At 31.2% G+C, this 21,490-nt stretch overlaps 1 protein-coding gene across 4 annotated transcripts in view; it reads left to right on the forward strand.

The window, feature by feature from the left end:
• The first annotated feature begins 5,285 nt into the window (after window positions 1–5,285).
• Window positions 5,286–21,490, forward strand: part of LOC134685037 (uncharacterized) — a 29,961-nt gene continuing 13,756 nt past the window's right edge. Inside the window, exon 1 of one of the 4 annotated variants that reach the window (XM_063544402.1) lies at window positions 5,286–5,400. Coding sequence is in view for 3 of the 4 variants with exons in the window: in XM_063544399.1 (XP_063400469.1) it covers window positions 11,871–11,897 (27 nt within the window). In the remaining variant the exon portion in view is untranslated. Of the gene's footprint in view, window positions 5,401–11,600; window positions 11,898–20,993; window positions 21,118–21,490 lie in introns of those variants that run through there. The other 3 variants (XM_063544399.1, XM_063544403.1, XM_063544400.1) reach the window with 3 other exon arrangements.

Consider the following 21,490-nt stretch of genomic DNA (forward strand, 5'->3'; position numbering starts at 1 on the left):
AGCAGCGCCATGGTTTTGTCGACTGCTGAGTTTGAATGTCCCTTGGTATCTCCCATCTCTTTTATAATACCTACAATTTATTTTATGGTTTCTGGATGTATGGATTCAAATTAATTCAATCCTCAAAGCGATAGACAATCTTGAACGAAAAACGTTTTAATTGGAGATGCAACCTCAAACAAATCAGAATAAATGCGAAATAGCAAAATGTCATGTGTTTTTATTTTTCTAATTATTGAAAGCAGTATAAGGCAAATTGATGGGTATTAAACATGTTTACATTAGCTTTTGAAAACTTGGCATAGCAATAATGCAGAATTTATGTTTCATGTTGTGCAGATGACAACTGATAGATTACATAGCTTGCTACAGTATGCCCTTTCGAATAAATAAACATATTTTAAGTTTCAACTAAATAAATGTTTCAATAATGATTTATTTTGTAACATTTTTAAATGGTTCATAATTTGATATTTTGAAGTAAAAACGAAGTTTTTAAAGGTCATATATATGTATATATGACTAGCACAGGGAAAATATTAAAATCACAGGTCTTCGTTTTTAAAAATGAATCGTTAGGTTCTCAATTAAAGATGCCAAATTCTTATCAGGAATGTTATGATTTAGTTTCCTATTTTTAAATCTTATTTTAAAAATGACTATCCCCTATGCATCGATGACTTATGATTTTCTGATTTACTTTTATCATTGGCATTCCTGTGGGTACGAAACCAACTGATTATCATAAATTATCTGACTTGCAAGCACCTCATTTATAATTGCGCTAACGTTTTTACCATTTCTGTGAACCCATTTATTCTGCACTGTTTGTTGTGTTTTTGTGTGAAATCTATGTGGATGAACATCAGTGTACTGAAGATAAAAGGTAACACCAGAAAACGCAAAAACATGTCTGAGATGAATATTTTAAGTTTTAATTTAAAATTATACGAGTACAAAGCACTAATGGTATATATAAGTCCAATATCGTGGTATTTGTCGTTTACTGCATACAATACAACGATTGTATAAGTTTTTTAAAAAAGACATGTCAAATTTCCCATTTCGTACAAAAACTTCCTTTAAATAGATTTGTAGTACAAGTAACTATAAAGTAACATTAATGTCAGAAGGCAAATAATAGTTTATTCATTTTTAAACATTTGTATTATTAAAATATAATAGGCGAGTTCAATATCTCAATTTTGACACTTTTCTTCTAAAAATTACATCACCACACAATGGGTGAAAAAACATTTTTCACAATGTAGAACCGTTTTAACTGTGCATATGTTCTGTAGTGAGAAAACATTTAAACCTATTTGTGAGCAGATTTCTTCTTATTATACAACTTTCGGTTGAAAAAAAAACTAAATATCATCCTTCAAGTTCTCTTGAACGTATTTGTATAAGAGTAGAAATTCAATAAACAAATGCATTCAAGGAGTGTATATCAAACAAGTTAAACACCATTTATAGAATTTAAGTAGATAACAAGTATAAGTTGAGTTTATTACTGCACTGAGTAAAGACACAGACACAAGTTGTTAAATATTTGTTTATGGTCACTGCATATAGAGCAAAGAACTGATCTTTGAAAAGATGTTTATTCAAACTCATGAATATAACATGTAAAAGTAAATAAAAGTGCATACTCTAAGAGAAAAACGCGCAAATGCATAACTGTATCTACCACTACATTACGAAGGACAGTAAGGCAATTCTATTTTCTCTATTGTTTTGGCCGACTTAAACTCCTCCCGAGCAGATTATCATTTTCTATAAGCAACGTGTGGTTGGTCTGAACTCACTTCTTCATGGATGAACCTTCTTTTATGGTGTCATTATATTTCTTTCATCTGAGAACAATTTCTACCACCATATTTCTTGCGAATAGCTAAATTCTAATTTTACAAAATTTGAACATTTGAATGTCTCGCGTGGAGAAATATCGCATCACACTATATCTTATATTTTTTGGACAGATAAACACTGCTAACATAAACTGCATTATTATAATATATTACAGGTTAATTTAATGATCCTTAATGACTTTTCAGTTTTATTCTCTTTAGCATGGATAACTCTGCCTCATGGGAGGTCCTGGGATGACTGCGGCAGTCAGGTCTTTGGGTTGTAATATATATTAAGATTGTAAGACAGATACATGTAAATAACTTTCAGTTACTTCACAGCGCCAAATATAAGATAATGTATTTGCTATTCGCCATCGAGAACGTCCAATTATGAACTTTCCATGTCTATTCAGCAACATTCCGGCAATCTTTCGACTTATGAGTTGGAATGTTCCTTGGTATCTCTCATCTATCTTTTATAATACTTCAAATTTATTTTTGGTTTCTGGCTGTATGGGTTCAAATAAATTCAATCCTCAAAACCATAGAAATTTTAATAGAGAAAAAGTCCTTATTTGAGAAGCAACCTCAAACAAATCAAAAGAAATGCGAAACAGCAAAATGTCATGTGTTCTTTTTCTTCCGCTGTTTGAAAGCAGTATAAAGCAAATTTATGGGTATTAAACATATTTACATTTGTCATGTGTTATTTTTCTTCTGTTTAAAAGTAGTATAAAGCAAATCGATGGGTATTTAACATAATTTACATTAGCTTTATAAAAGTACATGAAATCTTGGCATGATAATATTGCCGAATGTCTGCTCCATGTCGTGTAGATGACAACTGATAGATCGCCTAGCTTGCTACAGTATGCCCTCTCGAATAAATAAACATATTTTAAATTTCAAGTATATAAATATTGCGATAATGATTTATTTTGTAACAATTTAAATGGTACATAATTTTTTTTTTTTTTTAAGTTAACACGAAGTTTTTAAATAAAATTGAGAATGGAAATGGGGAATGTGTCAAAGAGAAGGTCACTATCATAGAAAAATATAAACTATCGCAGGTCATCGTGTTTTAAAATGAATCGTCTAACGGTTCTAATTTTAAGATAGACAAATTATAATCAAGAATGTTATAAATTAATTGCCTATTTTAAAACCTTATTTTGAAAATCTCTATCGCCTTTGCTTTGAAAACTTTTGATTTTCTGATTTACTTTGAACATTGGCATTCATGTGTATCAGAAAATTATTTGACTTTCAAGCATCTAGTTTACTGAAACGTTTTTACCATTTCTGTGTATTAATTTACCCTTAACAATAAACATGTAAAGAATTTATAAATACATGTAGTGTGTGTAGTGCAGCCTTGTTTCTGTAAATGGCATTGCTTAAAAAGTCCGACTGGTATTCATTTCCATTAAAAGGACCGAGTTTATAAATAAACTTTATTGTGCATAATTGAAACCTAACGATATTATAAATACATGGAATAAAATAATCGAAAAGGATCTTGTAAATAGAAAAGTATCAAATCTCAGGATTTCATCTCTGTCAAATATTCTACAATAACGTAATCTGTGCATTTGAATCATACAAGAACCAACATATTTGGTACTAAACAGATGATACTCTATTGGGTTCTGATAGTCAGTATTATCAACATTGTACAGTGTAACAAACAAACAATTATGCGTTGTAAAAATTTCCAGATAAATGGTAAGTGTTTTTGGAACACTTAAAAAAACGTTTGGAAACCAAATTAACCGTGGTGTGGTTATTGCAACGGACTGCTATCACAAAGGTTCCTGATTCGATTCCAGGTTGAGATGAAAAATTTAGGAACTGAATTTTCGGCTCTCCCTTGACATCATTTGCGAGTATGGTCTCGAGGAATCGATAAAAGTCCATCGGAACGAAAGATAAATGGCTGATCCGTGTAATGAGAGAGCCATATATTTTGCACCTAAAAGACACCCTTGTAGATTTCGAAAAAGAGCAGACTAATGCCGCTACAAGGTAGCACTCGCACCAGCAAAGTGGAAAGGGATTAATATAAGCTGCACAACTTGTTTCCAAATCCACTATAAATAAATATGTTTAAACTAAACTAACCAAATTAACTAGAAGACTAGTACATATAACGTAAGTGATGTGTTTTTATTGTATGTCAGAATCACATTTGTCATTTCCCAATCATTGTATACCAGAACGTATCTGATTCTGTACCTTCTTTTGTTGCTAGTGTAAGTTAGTTAAATAACGAATTTTACACTGCTGTACGGGTTTTAAAACGTAGTAAAACGCGACAGAGTGACTGGGGATAGCTACACGTTTAATAGTCAAAATCTATGTAGCACTACGTAGCAGCTACGATATTGAACGCGGCCCAGTTATCATTCTGTTTTATATTTTATATCGATCGTCCAAAATGTGGGGAAGACAATCAATCCTCCTGAATTGCATGCGTAAGCATATGAGGATTTAGCCTTTCAAAAATTAGGTTTTTTTTTCACTTTTTTTGTACTATTATTATCATTTATTTAAGCGTTTACTTTTCTACATTGGCTCGAGGTAAAGAGGGAGGGTTGAGATCTCACAAACATGTTTAACCCCGCCGCATTTTTGCGCCTGTCCCAAGTCAGGAGCCTTTGGCCTTTGTTAGTCTTGTATTATTTTAATTTTAGTTTCTTGTGTACAATTTGGAAATTAGTATGGCGTTCATTATCACTGGACTAGTATATATTTGTTTAGGGGCCAGCTGAAGGACGCCTCCGGGTGTGGGAATTTCTCGCTACATTGAAGACCTGTTGGTGACCTTCTGCTGTTGTTTTTTATTTGGTCGGGTTGTTGTCTCTTTGCCACATTCCCCATTTCCATTTTCAATTTTACAATATTAGTTCAAAAATAAGAGGACATGGAAATTATTTTAAGGCAAAGTGTTCTCATTTGAAAACTCATTTTTCTTCTAATATGTATTTTCCTTGCTTACAGAATAACCATTAACTCGACTTAATCGATGTGCAAACGTATCATGTTATATTTGGTAAAATAATAATCAGAGTTCAGGTTTGTTTATACTCGTGTTCCTGTGTGTCCTTCCACCTATGAATCACAATGTTTAATGTAAAGTAAAAACAAAATAGACAATAATCTCAAACCACTGAGTATACCTTTATATCCCTTTACATGGCCTCTTACCATTCAGTCCCAGCTAATTTTCAAAAGTATTAAGCGATAATAACAAGTCTTTAAGATGAAATTTTCTCTTTATGTCAACGCACATACGGTTGTTGATTTCAGTGTATATACTTAATAAATAAATTAGCTTCACGTGGACAGATAAATTCTAAACTGGGATAATTCAACTAAAATTTAATAGAAAACCCTAGTCACGCAATTCTGTGGTCACAGAAGAAAGTGTTCATGTTAAAACTCATAACCATAAACGTATTACCTAATTATTTCTGTTGACGGTTTAAGTTCATTATTTGAAAATTATAGTGATTTACTCTAAAACATCGTTTTTCATAAGGTAAGTTCGTTTTATTACCTTCATTCTTAATTTTTAAATATCTTAATTCTAATCAGTCAAAAAACGAATTGAGACGCTATTTAAATACAACTATACCATTCTTTTCTCAGATCACTGATAATTTAGTAGTTTAAAAAATAACATAATAACTGTTATAATTGCATTTCAGCATAAATTACTGCAATTAATTCACGATTTAAATGATTCCTTAAATTGATGAATAGATAAAGTAAAATCACAAAAATACTGAGGAACATTCAATCGGAAAGTCCCTAATCACATGGCAAAATCAAATGACAAAACACATCAAACGAATGGACAACAACTGTCACATTTCTGCCTTGGTATAGGCATTTCCAAATGTAGAAAATGGTGAATTAAACTTGGTTTGATAGCGCTTAACCTCTCACTTTTACGAAAGTATCATCAAATTCTGTTATATTTACAACGATGTGTGAATACAATAAATAAAAAAGACAAAAAATATGTACAGCAGTCATCCCTGTGTTACAATCTTAAAACAAACAATTTACAAAAAAGCACAAAAGCATCTATCCAATTAAAAACACATCAATTGCTTCGACGTCAGAAAATTCAGTGGTAAATGCATTATCACAGAAGAATCTTGATTTTTTTATCATAAGCTTGATACTATATGTACCATTTATATGGCTGTATCATTCATACTGCTGGATCATCTATATGAATGAACCATTCATATGGCTGCAGCATTTATATGGTTACCGTCAACGTACATATAAGTATATATGCCCTACGATTACTTAATAAACTTCTGTTTTAAAAGTTGTGACTTTTTGGCGTTGGTTCATGTCTGTCATATTTGTTTTTCGTGAATTGTTTTGTTATAATTTAGGCTTTTATTTTTCTGTATTGACTTGTTTCCTATTTTTCGTGTTGTGGACTTTTATAGTCGACTGTACTGTATTTGGTATTCTCATTGGTGAAGGTTGTTACTGTTACCTATGATTGCTTTAAAAACATCCACTCAATTTAAGCTATGGTCGATATCTGTTTCATAGATGTCACCATACTTTGTCTATTTATTTGTATATTAGTATTATTCAATGAATTGTGTTACGTTTTTTCTACAAATGCTCGAAATATGGGTTACGATTTCCAAAACCCAGTTCACTCAATAGTATCTCAATATTGTTATATGACTGTCCAAAATGATGTTAACACCAAGCTGTCTTTTCTATAGATGGTTCTTAATTTGTCTAGAATTTGATGATGGATTCCGATATGTGCTTTCGATTGTTAAATGACTTCGGTACTTTCTAATACTTGGAGTATATGTATGATAGAACGTATTTATTAGGTTGCATCTATAGAATTCAGTTATGATTACATTGCGTATGGCTGGTGTTTTATTGACGTTTTTTCCACATCTCCTTTTATTCTGTTGTTTGCTAAGCGTGCAGTGGCAAATTTTTCATCAAGTTTCGTTTAGAAAGTTTAATTGTACATTAAACAATATGAAGCATGCATGAGCTTAAACGGTTGATGATTGGGAAACTCGATCTGCCACTGAAAATGATATAATGTTGGATAGAAACAAATATTTTGCCTTTCATCAGGTCGTACAACGGATTCCTCTATGGGTTATTACGAGGATTGCAACTACCTGAACTAACGGCTATATTTCAATCGGACGTGGCTGTGTATTTCTACATCCAACATAGCCAACTCATTCCTACCTATAAGCATTGCGAGATGGAAGATGTCTAGTATGTTATAATATGTCTATACCCCAGTCACCCTCGATGTCTGTACAGAAAAATCTTAATACAGAGTTTGAATAGTTTATATTGAAGTTAGAATTATTCATTCCTATCATGTATAAAAAATGTAAATACCCAATGAATAAACCTAATGGAGTGACTAGTTATCCTCTTTTGTCTGATTACAATTTTTATAACTACTTTTAAATGCTTTTTTATATTAGATTTATTGTGTTGTTGATCTTTTCGCTCCATCAAAATCTATTTGATATAAAACCATTTATACAGATTAAATATAAATATTATTTTTTCCAGAAATATGAACATTTAAGGACATTTGCATAAATATCTCTATAACTAATAATAAATTGTATAGAATATCAAACCTCATTTGAATAAATGTATTTATCGAATGAAAATATGTGTCCATGATTTTATCTTTATTTGTCTAAAGATTTCATTTTTTTGTAACGCATTCTTTCCAAAACACTATTTAATGCACAATTATGCACAAAATTAATTGGAAATCATGGATATATGGTAGGATTTAAACGGGAAGATTTCTGTTGCTTAGTCTCGCTTAGATACGAAACTGAATCGTAAATAATTCAACAGCTTAATGTAAGTACGATTTGACTCTTGGCATTACATTTTATTATTTCTTATGCTGTGGAGGTTCAAAGGTTTTTGATTTTCCTTGAGAACTTATTTAAGCTCGAAAACAATTAAACTTACCTCACAAGAAGTATGGTTTGAAGAAGGATGGGGGGTATTGTTTATTCAGTGTATCAGCACATTCTAAAACTAGTTGAAATCGAGATGAGGGGAAGACACATAATTATCGGTGTAATATAATTTTCAATTCTGAAACTATATATAATCTGATATGCAAGTCAATATTTATGTAACCACTACAGCTGAGGTAAATTTGAAGTCTTATACCACATATGTAAAAATATACTAATGTGTTTGTTCGATAAGTTTTAGATATATACATTGAGAGTAAGAACAGCAATAAAAGTATTTGCTTTTCGTGACTGTTTAGCTGTGTGTGTACTGGTTTTGTTCCATTGGCATATGGATACATCATACCTTTGTTTTCCATGTATATTTGAATTTATGTTTTTGTGTTCCAGTCTGCATACTCATAGATACACAAAACAATACACGCTGCATTATTCTATTCTTACGTCCAACATGGAGACAAAAAAACTTACAAAATGAAACACTATGCCCTCGTCCTTGACATGCATGACATATTTGCCACTGGACGCTAAGCAACCACTAATCAATCAAACTTTAACCGACAATTATTATAAACCAATCAATTAACGTGTCTAGAAAACTTTTATAACCTGAAATGACCATTTAATGATCTTAAATATTTAAGCTGCACATGTTTTTTAAATGAAAAATATTTTCACTTATTTGCGATAATCCTGTATTCATTAATTTCTATTTGTAGATGTCATTTCTCTATATTTAGCTTACTAATATTTCAAAAATCTTAATATCTAAGCTGCACATGTTGTTTACAAAACGAACACATATTTTCACAATTTGTGGTAATACTAAATTCATTACTTTCTATTTTGTTTTTTATGCCCCATTTATTAGCATTATGTTGTCTGATCTGTGCGTCCGTTCGTTCGTTTGTCCGTCTGTCCCGCTTCAGGTTAAACTTTTTGGTCAAGGTAGTTTTTGATTGAAGTTGAAGTTCAATCAACTAGAAACTTGGTACATATGTTCCCTTTGATATCATCTTTCTAATTTTCATGCCAAATTTATGGTGGCCGGTTAAGGACATATCACGTTTTCGTGTTTTCGCGTTTTCGACTTTTCGACTTCGTGTTTTCCCATTTTCGATTTCGCCTTTTCGCGATTTCGCGTTTTTTTACTTCGCGTTTTCACGATTTCGCGTTTATAGAATGAGAGAGGGAGTTTTTACCCCAATTTCACGGTCCACTGAGCATAGAAAAGGATAATGTGATTGGGACATTCGTATACTATGAACACATTCTTGTTTCAAAACTCTTTTGCCATTGCGTTGTGAGTTATTCTGGATTTATGCGTGTGATTGTCCCTTTGGCATATTTTGCCTCTCTTTTCAACTACGTATTTTACAAACTTTTCCGAAATCTTCAGACTGATCCTTACTCAGTAAGATGTAAAAGAAAGCGTCTGTGGGTTTTTTTTATACACATTTTCCACGACATATACCAAACGCCGAAAAATAGAACTCAGTCTTGGAATCGATTAGTAATTGATAATTTAGCTTATAAAATCGTTGTTCGATTGAGCTAATTTGGAATTGTCTAACAATTGGTCTTTATAAGGCACAATAACTGGACCAAAGTTAAATATATTTGTTGTTAAAGATGATGTATAACATTATGTATGACTGGATGCCTTAGTCTTATGTAGACTCATAGGAACCTTCGAGGATGATACTAGCTTTGTTTTAAGTCTTTAATACTAAGTCAAAGTTGAAACATTTGCTCCAGCGATTTTCAAGTAGTTTGTTTAGCAATTTTTTTAATACTTATTTAAGTGGATTAATCTTTTAATCCATTTACATGTTGATTTAATGGAAATATGTGTCTAAAAGGCTTCGCCAATTTACCGTTTAACACAAAACTATTTTCAAATGAGAAACTATCCTTCAGAAAAACATGCAAGACTAGAACATTGATTTACTATTAGGATCAGGGATAAAAAATTTAATAGCAATAAATCGCTAACACATCGAACATCTACATTTTACGTCATTCGATTCAAAGAGTTTATGACTTAAAAACTATTGGAACCATGTCATGTGATCTGACGAAAAATTTTAGTCAAATGAGAGAGAATTTCTTCTACGAAAAAAAATAATCAAGATGGTCTTCTGATATTTACTGTCCATAAAAGTATAGTATACATTAAATCTGTCCAATTAGTATACTATAGGGCTGTATGGTTGTATATAATCTGGTATATCTCGAAAAATCTACTACCACATGACAGCTGATGCAAAGCAAAATCACTAGACGAATTTATGTGTAGGCTTCTGTCAGTTGATGGCGACTGGTTGAAAACATAACTGCCCTGGATCCTAATTAAAATGGGCAAATCATCAGTAGCCCTTAGTCGAACAGGGATTGATATTTCTTCCGGAGACCTCGTTTTTTTCTTATTTTTCTGTAGAGTATGAACTGTTGTTTGTCTGTTCGTGTTATGATTTTTAGTCTTTTAGTTATTGTGTTATTTGTCTTTCACTTTAGTTTAGATTGACACCATGGTAATAACTCCCGTTTTAATTTGATTCAAAAACTTTTCCAATAAATAATCTTTTCTGAGGTTAACGTTTTTAGAATAATCATAACAATATATATACAGCTTTAATCTGTTTTATCCCTAAGGTTCACGACATTTTCTTTCGCCCTATACATTGTACGTGACAGTTTCCGTTTAATAGTTTAATGCACTCATTAGCCATTCGTAGTCTCTTATTAGAAAAATAGATTCGGATTACGTTGTGCTAAGTTTTTAATCCATTCCAATACATTGAAATACAATTCAAGGCCATGATAATCAATATAGAATCGGAAACAGTTCAATGATACGGAAGTTGATCGGTCGATTATAACTACTTTCGTGCTAAAACACTTTCGCAAAGGAAAAATATAATATAACAGAAAGAGCTACAATCATAAACTTTTTGGTGAGGTTCATATGTTTCAATGTACAAAATATACTATTACTTCATCATATGTTCATCGTGAAATGTATTGATTTCAATTGAAAATAGCAGACAACTTAAATAAAATAATTTACATAGTATATAGGAGATTAGTTTCACTCAGATGAACAAACATAGCAGTTTCCATAGAACCAATGGATATAACTTAAACTGTTTAAACGTGAAGTAGTCATCGTCTGGAGTCAATTTAAAAGCTATAAAATTAAATAGAATTGACCATTTGCTCGTATAGTTTAAACTTTTTCAGATCTGTATCAATCTTTTCATACTCGTCATTCATTGCAAAATGCAATGTCCATACTGATATTTTTATTCGTGAAAAGATAACAGCGAATGGATCGCTTAGGGGAGAGGGGTGTGTTTACACCATGTACAAAAAATTTCCATAGCAGAACTTCATATTCCAAGAGATGTCCCAATTCTGGTGTTTGGTAAAAGCATAAAACGAGCACGAATACTTGATTTTAAAATATCTATCAACATTATTTTTAAAGAGTCAAGTGTTTTGTTTGTAAATTAAATGATTTATTTTTGTTAAATAATGTATTCAATGGTTAAACCCTAGAGTTTGTACGATTAGAGAATAAGATTTAAAGCGTCTCCTATTAAAATAAAATTTCTGTTGAACTTTTAAGGTGAACCGATATTAATTTAAAACGAACTTGAGAATAAAGGACAGATTTTGAATTATGACCAATTACATACGTTCATCCAAAAACAAATCTATTGACGAGGAGAGACAGAACAATGCCAGCTGAAATTATGTTGATGTACTAAACATATCACTAACATTTTGAACTCGATATCTCAGTGAAACCATCGCATAACATATTTAAATGTCATTTAAAGATGGGATGGATGAACGCCTCCTAAATTTCAATGTTTGTTGTTAATTGTTTGAAGGAAAAACAATTTTGATAAAATATAGTGAAGTTAAAAAATCAAAACTATTACTGTTATTATAAACATCGTATTGGACTTACAAAATGGATCCAAATATAGACAACTATTCCGTAAGTTATATCATGTATGATATGGGCATGTGATGATAATGTTATCCCTTGTATAAAAATGCAATAATTTGTTCTGAATGTGTTCCTTTACCTGTAAGCAATGGATTCTTTTTATTTTGAAATCAAACATCTTAAAAGAATCTTGGTATGAATTTTAATACTAAAGGACAAGAAGTTAGACACCTATATTTTTGTTTATCATTTGATTTACTATTTGACAATTAAAATATTTCATCATAAAAAATCCATCCTCGTGAGGATATGTTTTACTGTTTTGATAATCAGTTATAGGAATAAATTAGCCTTTTGATGATATGTTTCTGTAAAAACTGTGACAATTTGTGTTTTTGTCTTTTCTCTGGATCCTGTTGATATATATATATATATTTAGAAATGGAATAATTTACACTCTTTAAACCTGTACTGAGTTCATCAATTATTACAGATTCAGACTATTTAACATCCTTTAACATAAGTATGTTTTAACTTCAAAGGACATAGCTTGTTTAGATCGATTCTTCACTAAAATAGATCTAAAATAAATCTAACGGTTCACACAATCGCTAAACATATTTATAGAAGAGTAAAACATTATGATGTTTGCTCATACTTGTGCTTCAAACAACGTATACTACAAATACATATCAAATTATCGTACTTGAAACATATGGCATTATAATATATAGTAAGTTCGTTATTGAAACATAAATAGTATTCCACTTTTACGTGAGGTTTATATATAGTTACAATTCAACCTTTCATCAACTTCATCAACTTTATACACGTATACGTATGTAAAAAATATAAGTAAAATATCAATGATGGCTACAAGCTGCTACAAGAAGAGATATTCCAACAAAATGCACATGTACTATTCTCTTAACGTTTGTTATGGCTGCTTAAAGGGACACAGGCTGTCAAATTCATATTCACCAATCTAACTCAAATTCTCATATTTGATTTATAACATTATTAAAAGTATATCCTAATTATAAAAAAAGTCTGAAATAAACAATTGACGAGGCATGGGCTCGATAACATGTTTCATCTTTTCATGTGTCTAGCCGTCATTAAATAAACTATTGTGTTGACCTCCGAAGACTGCCGACGTTAATATAAGTGATTTAGACATAAATACAGTCATATATAAAAAGGTAGCGAACTCGTGCATTTGGATTTTCTAGGTCTGTTTAATTTTATATCATAGGTAAAAATATATGTTTATCATCGTTTAACCTGTATAAGAATGTGAATCAAATCAGTCAACCAAATGATTTACCTTTGTTTCAATGTTGACATTCTTTGTCTTTTAATAACTGAACCAAATAATCCATGCACAATCCAGCTCTAGATAAGGGGTTAGATTGAAGGTTACATTAATAATGATTCAATGAGATCCAATTATTCACTTATCTTATTTTGAAACATTTGAATTATTATTTCACTATTTCACTTTCACTAATGATTAGGGAGGGGGTCGCTTTTCATATATCTCGTAACTAATGGCCCTTCACAGACGTAGCAAAATTATTTTAGTTTAAATTCAACTTGAATTGTATGGTATAGGTAGGCGTAAAATATTTACAGGTTTGAATAAAGAAACTGTTTATTTTTTTACGTGGAATACCTGAGACGAATGAAATTTTAAATGATAACATATTAACTGTTTCATAACCTTCTGTGTATTAAAGGGGTTCATATAAAAACATGTTAATTGCTCAGTTGACATTATAACGGCGATATAAATCAATAATAGTTTAAATGCGCACTTCATTTCTTTCGGATGTGGCAGTTTTATTTGCATGTTATTGCATGTTGACAAATAAGTCTACTTTTTATGTACTTCCAATAAGTAGATGTTCGTAGTAACATCAATATGATTCTTCACCACAGAGATGTAACTATTTGTTTAGAAACTTAGTAATGTACAATCTTAGTAACTAGTGACATATCTCCGACCCCCTAGATAGATGTCATCATGTTGCATATCATATATACATATTCATTTCCAAAGATCCACACGACCCCTCCCCAAGAAAATACAACGGCCATCTCTGTAATGCTTTATGAAAACCACTATTTTGCTTGTACTAAAAACGAATGCATAGTTTACCTTAACGATTCTAAGAGTTTTATTAAGTATCAATAAAGTGACAAACATTAGTTTTTTTTTTATATCTCTTCGGTTTTTTTTTAAACTAACATAATATTCGTCTAGAAAACCAGTCATCATTTGTATCAAGAGTTACTAATAGTTCATTTCGTACCTGAATAAATATAAGAAAGTACAAGTTCAAACTCAATATTTTATTTTACTGAAAATGCAAACATGCACAACTTGAAAGTAATCCTTTAACAATTGCTATCGAAAAGACATTATCTTTTCGTTTAAAACACCTCTGCACTAAAGCAGGATTCGAATAATTTGTTAAAGTGTAAAAGGATTTTTTCTTTCTATAAGTAAAATAGACGTAGACTTAAGCTGAGAAATGTGAAGAAATTCTGTATTCTAAAAGAGATCATGTTGGAAGACGGATTTTATTTTTATTAATATTATAGCCTGATAGAAAAAATGCTGTGTTAATTGTTCAATTATTACAGTATTTCTCTCTGAATATGTTTTATTTATGATTTACGACTGTTAATTCAACTGAATCTTATATAAAAATATCCAATCCAGTATAACTTCTTCTGGTATCATATATCAATATAGAAAACCCTCTTTTACTATACCATCAAACATGTCACGTGTTCATTCTGTATCAAATGTAGCAATGTTTTTGCTTCATATATATTTGACATCAAACATAGGACACTAAAAGATATATATATATAGTCTTCTCTGAAGACTCGGGTATTGGTGTTGTAAAAAACCAAAGGGCTGAAGTATCCATCAATGACACAAAAAAATGGACAACAACAATTTGCATGATTTTTAATTTTAGTTTTTATGCCCCACCTACGATAGTAGAGGGGCATTATGTTTTCTGATCTGTGCCTCCGTTCATTCGTCCGTTCGTTCGTCCCGATCCAGGTTAAAGTTTTTGGTCGAGGTAGTTTTTGATGAAGCTGAAGTCTAATCAATTTGAAACTTAGTACACTTGTTGCTGATGATATTATGATCTTTCTAATTTTAAAGCCAAATTAGACATTTGACCCCAATTTCACGGTCCACTGAACATAGAAAACGAAAGTGCGAGTTTCAGGTTAAAGTTTTTGGTCAAGGTAGTTTTTGATGAAGCTGAAGTCCAATCAACTTGAAACTTAGTACACTTGTTGCTGATGATATTATGATCTTTCTAATTTTAAAGCCAAATTAGACTTTTGACCCCAATTTCACGGTCCACTGAACATAGAAAATGAAAGTGCGAGTTTCAGGTTAAAGTTTTTGGTCAAGGTAGTTTTTGATGAAGTTGAAGACCTAACAACTTGAAACTTAGTACACATGTTCCATGGCATATGGTATGATCTTTCTAATTTTAATGCCAAATTAGATTTTCTACCCAATTTCACGGTCCATTAAACATGGAAAATAATAGTGTGAGTGGGGCATCCGTGTACTTAGGACACATTCTTGTTTCATATATTTCGGAGTTAAGTATGAAGTCCATTATCACTAAACTAGTACATATTTTTGTTTAGGGACCAACTGAAGCACGCCTTAGGGTGGGGGATTTTCTCGCTGCATTGAAGACCCATTGGTGGCCTTCGGTTGTTGTGCGCTCTTTGGTCGGGTTGTTGTCTCTTTGACACATTCCCGATTCACATTCTCAATTTTATGATAAACGTTTTCAAGTCATTAACACAAACAATGAAATACACGAGTATCATTTTCCATTGTTCTGTATGTGAATGTGATAGACGCTTTACTCATGTTGCTATCGATTTTTAACATATTACATCATGAGTCCTATAAATCTTATGCATATTGTATTCGTATGAAGAATTTCTGTATTCAACATAAGTCGAATTTATCAGCTAATAAAAGGGGGAGATCTTTAGATATCAAACATTTGTCATGACTTTAATCCCCTATGACACGGGAAGCAATGTATGTTTTTTGTTCATTCTTATCAATCATGTATCTTCCTTTATTATATGTGCAAATCTTTATTGATAAGTCTTAAACCACGATTTATATAATATTAAAGCTTCTTAACAAAATATCTTATTTATCATGTTTTTATACAAATAAAGCGCATCTCTATATGCATATATACAAAAGAACTTTTTGATACACTTTATATAGGACTAAAGTATAGATCTTTTTAAAGAAAAGAAAATATTTGCTTTTTATATCTCATTCATGAGGAAGATAATTGAACGTTAGATTAAATCATCTAGCATATAAATACATATATAAGCTGTGCATTTATTAGGACTAAATTGTTAGAAATAATCTCATATACTATTACTTTAAAATCTGATTGAGGTTGTGAAATGACCATACATAATTAGTTTCGTACAATCTAAGCTGTGACATGTGTCATTGTGTTACCTAAAGAAAGTTGGTCATTAACCGTGATAAACTTGCTATTGGTTACTGTTCACGTTCAACACAAGACAAGTTGTTCTGTGACAAATCTTACCAGAGGAATCTCAAATACTTAACTCAATAAAAGTATAACTGAAGTGTGATAAACAGTCGTAAACTTAATTGTTCACCATAAGGAGCTCAACTATGAAGTACACATATGTCAAAGGCACCACATATTTCCAATATGCCTATTTTCAGTCAGAATCGTCCTGACAAGGCATGAAATATTTGCCATTGACCGTTAAGCAACAATCGAGCAATCAATCCAAGTTAAGAACTCAGTAATTGTCTTTGATATATTTTAAAGCTTTCTATATTGGCATAGGTTATTAACATTTATACATTGTGAAGATCGTATGCCTGACTCTAGATTCTTTTTTCTTATGTTGACTCGTATGTATATCCAATCCAATCATCCTTAAACGTGGAAGGGTGCGTGCTCAGTCTCTATTCTTGATCATATTATTTTGGGTTTTTTTAGATTGTTGCTGGTCTTTTTGTCATTTTTCTTTCTCTCCCTTCGACTTTTGGGTTTGTGTTTTGTTTAGACTGTTGTTAGTCTTTTTGTCATTTATGTTTTCTCTCCCTCCGACTTTTGGGTATGTGTTTTGATTCTTCCTTCTGCATCTTCCGTCTCCATTTAATTTAAGGCACTTGATTAAATAGTTATGTTGCTTTCAAAGACGTGTTGGAAAAGATTTTACTGAATGTATCATTCCTGGTCATCTTTGAGAACCGGTACTTTGACAAGGTCAACCTTTAGAAATAGTTTCTGTAAGTTGGTTGGGTGTGGGGAATCATTGTTTTTATTTCTTTACAACTTATTTTATTTATTGATAAATTATCTGACTGTTTGTTTGTTTGTTTGTTTTATTAGTTATGTATTTATCGCTTTGACAAGAACTTGTAAATTTTCATAAATATTTTGCTATATGGCTCATTCTTCCATACGGTACACTATATGTTCATGGATTCCTCATGCACACAATTTTTTCTTCTTTTCTGTAAGATTATGTTTTTTTTCTACATAAAGTTTTCACAGTAGATAAAATGAATATCACTGTCACAACTATCGTCCCGTATGGGCAAGAATATTAGCAACTAGACAAACAACAGTCTTAACAAAATTCAATTTTCACAAACCAATAAAATTGCGTTGTTGTGAGTCTACCAGGACTCTTGAAATTGGGATATTTTTTTCGAGCGTCAATTGTACATAAAAAAAGTGTTCAAAGATTTTTTTCAACCTATATCATATACGCATATCACATACTAGTACATAATATGTACATTCATAGATTTTCAAATTGATTTAAAAAACAAACCCATGAGTAGTAACATAATAATGAGTAAAAATAATTACAAATATAATTCAATGTTAAGGTCGGGATATATATAGTTTTAATGTATTATACATAGTATCGTATATCTATTGATATTCATCAAATTAATGCATGTCATATTCATTTATAACTTACTGTGCTGTAAAAACTTTAAGACATTCAATAATTAACTGATGGTCGTAAAATAATACATAGTATTTGTGTTTATCAGTACAAATGCACCTGTGAAGATATCAATATTTCAATCAAGTTGGAGGTTTCAAATATCTATTTAGACAGGAACATATATATAGATATATTGTTTCCAGATTTAGAACACAACTTGGACACAATATCAATATCATGACTTTTTAATTCATTTAACGACAATAGAGCGTGTCTTTAGCATGCTGCAAATAAATTATAGTTCCGTAACAAGTAATTTGGTAAATCTTTATTGCCGTTGTCGTCTTCTACAAAAAAAAAACACTTAGGAATAAAGTAAAATGGTCAATAATTATATGCTGACATGAGAATCACACATTTGCCATTCTAGATGAATGTATCCGCCAATTCCATGTTTCACCATATAAGGCTCGTTATAATTCCATTAACTGCTTGTAACGTTAACATCTCTGATCAAAACAGTCTTAAAACGGAAACCAGGCGGCGGTGTTAGAACTGTTACTTTTCAAGTTCGTTAAGTTTTGGCTATATCATTCTCCTTTAGTAAGGAGCCAACATCCTGAAGTTATTTCAGGCATGTTCATGGTCATACATAAACTGAATATTTTCATGAGTTTTGTTATTAAAATGAAAGGCAGGTTAAATGAAAGCTAGTCTCTTTTAGAAGTGATTTGTATTGACTAAAGGTAAGTAACATTTTGTAGAAGGACTTTTCTAACTTAGTACATTCTCTCTCTCTATATATATATATATGTGTGGTCTAACGGGACGGCTGCAGTGCAGGCGATTTGGTGTCACGATATCACAGTAGCATGGGTTCGAATCCCGGCGAGGGAAGAACAAAAAATTTGCGAAAGCAAATTTACAGATCTAACATTGTTGGGTTGATGTTCAGACGAGTTGTATATATGTATAACTGGACTCTCATAAATTAAACGTCGGAAACTTTCTGATATTTTGGTAAACGAGAGAGAAAGATTGAAGATTTATGGGAACAATAAAAAAAAACGCAAAAACTATTGAGAAACTGACAGCACAATGGAAAATAATGATAGATGGCGAAAAGACAAACAAGACAACACCACAACATGAACAACTTAAGATTGCGCAACACGAACCAAACTAAAAACCTTAAATAAAGGGGTGATTTTAAGTGCTACTAAATGGTAAACAAATCCTGTAGCAGATGTGACACCCGTTATGCTAGTCATTGAAAGAATATTTTAAATTAAGTAGTTAAAAATCGAGGAAAAGAGGAAGGCATTGTGGTTACGATATTGGGAAATATCCGTGATCATCTGTAACACAAATATTCTATAACGGTCAATCAACGTGTGCTGGAGTTTTGTTTTTTAATTTATCTGTGTATAGCTTTAAATGGACATTTGTCTAAACAAATTAAATATATATATATATAACACTCTACTTAACATTCGCAACATTCTATTATCAGAGACGACAACAACATAGTTAAACTCTACAAATTAAATTGGAATCCAATTCAGGTTACATAATCTGCTTATGTAGAAATATGTTTTTCTTTCTTTCTATGGGATTTATCACTACCTTCTCGGAGCCAAAAATATACCCAGTAAATTGGAGATATTTATGTTTCAACTGTTGCATTTTATCGGCTCAGTTGGCTCAACTTGAATTGAATTACGTTTCAGGAGAATTTCATACTATTTGAATATAAATGAACTTGTAGGACCCTCTCAGCTTAATATATTATCTTACCGAATACGCCGAGTTTCCAAACAATTGATCCCTATCACTGTTCCAACAATTTTCCAGAGCCTATGAACTTATTAATGTATTATTATTATAAGGAGTACCATAGATTTATCTTAACATTATAAGGCTGCCTTTATTTTTTTGTATACAAACTATGGCAGTCTATATTTATTATAAAATTACGTCTAACAACTTAACATCTATTAATATTATGACCGTAGTACTAATTAATTCATATGTTTGAAGCAACATGTAGGTGCTGGATTTTTTTTTTTTATTATTATTACCTCTACTTGCCATGTGCGTTCTACTCTTATCTTAATTGATAAGGATTGTCAATTTATTGACGAAGATATTTGGTTTTCTTTGGCTTAAAGACTGACAGCCACGAAAAAGTTAGTATTAATGCTGAACGTTAAAACACCTAACAATAAATCAATTAATTTGTCATGCTTTTGTAAACAATATTCTACTATAAAATCATTCATTTTAGTTGATTAACATCTATCAAATCGTCTCTTGAATGTTTTTATACATGAATAATGCAAAAGCACTTTAAAGCTATTACAGTTATTCCAGAGACATGTAGTAAATCTCTTCACAATAATTCCCTGTAACCATTGTTCGTTCGTGGTTTCATGAGAATCGACGATATATAACTACAGCTATCACAGCAACAGTGTGTGTGTGTGCTTATATTTAAAAATGCGAATAACGTGGGAAAAATAGACAGAGTTGTGGCTATGACATATGCATGAAACGAATCTGACAAGTGTGACCATTTATGCCAATTTGTTTTATAAAGGTCAACTAAGGTCAACTAAATCATGATGGCAGCTTTTTTGTAATATGGCTTTAACTTTAAATTTAAAGTACCCTTGGATCAAAATCTGCGATGGAAACATCACACTTTCAATTAAATACCGAAAATCTAGTTCTATAACGTTAGAATTTCTGGCAACTTTATAATTTTAAAACTCGCGATTTAATTAAAGTTGATATTCCTCATATTGTTTTCACACTATAAAATAGAAAATGGCTTTCTTTTACTCAAGGTGTTACATTTTCATTTATATATATGTCAGTACCAAACCAGATTAAGTACATGACTCGTAGCTTTTATATATTGGTCAGGATTATGCCAATATACTAACGTTAACGTAGTAATGATTTAATTGGTTCAATGCGGCGGAAATAATTTCCTTAAGTTTTTATTCAATTTACCAATTATTCCGAACTATTGATCCGTTATAATTTTTCTATCTGGAAAGATTATTTAATGAATTTGATTAAAATATCTTGTTTATTCCACTTACATTTGAATTAGACTGGTTTAATTATTGTCGCTGTTTTTCACGTCTCTTGACTGACTGAATAATTAAATGATTATTTCAATCTAACTTGTCGGACTATCAGAACAATTGCATATTCTAAAATGAAGGTATGATTTTTTCACTATTACTGCATTTTCTTTCTAAATGAAAGAAAAAGTATTTCGTCGCAGATTTTGGCACTCATACATAATCAGGCAGTTATTTCTGCAACTTGAACTGAATTCAGATGTAAAATGACGCAACAAAGACAAAGTACTAAATTCACAGTCAACTAGCTAGTACTATTTCAGAAGCATTTCATTTATAACAATGCTTTCTTATAAACGTTTAGCTAGTGTAAAATAAGGTTTTCATTTGCACTATTTTCCTTTTGACATTGAGCAGTCATTATCACTATAAATATACAGAGGCAGAAAAGTGCAATATATGGTGTGAGCCACGACTCCATATTATATTAAAGACCGTACATTGACCTATAGT

Source organism: Mytilus trossulus, chromosome 9 (assembly GCF_036588685.1).
Source record: "Mytilus trossulus isolate FHL-02 chromosome 9, PNRI_Mtr1.1.1.hap1, whole genome shotgun sequence".
Classification (NCBI taxonomy): Eukaryota; Metazoa; Mollusca; class Bivalvia; order Mytilida; family Mytilidae; genus Mytilus; species Mytilus trossulus.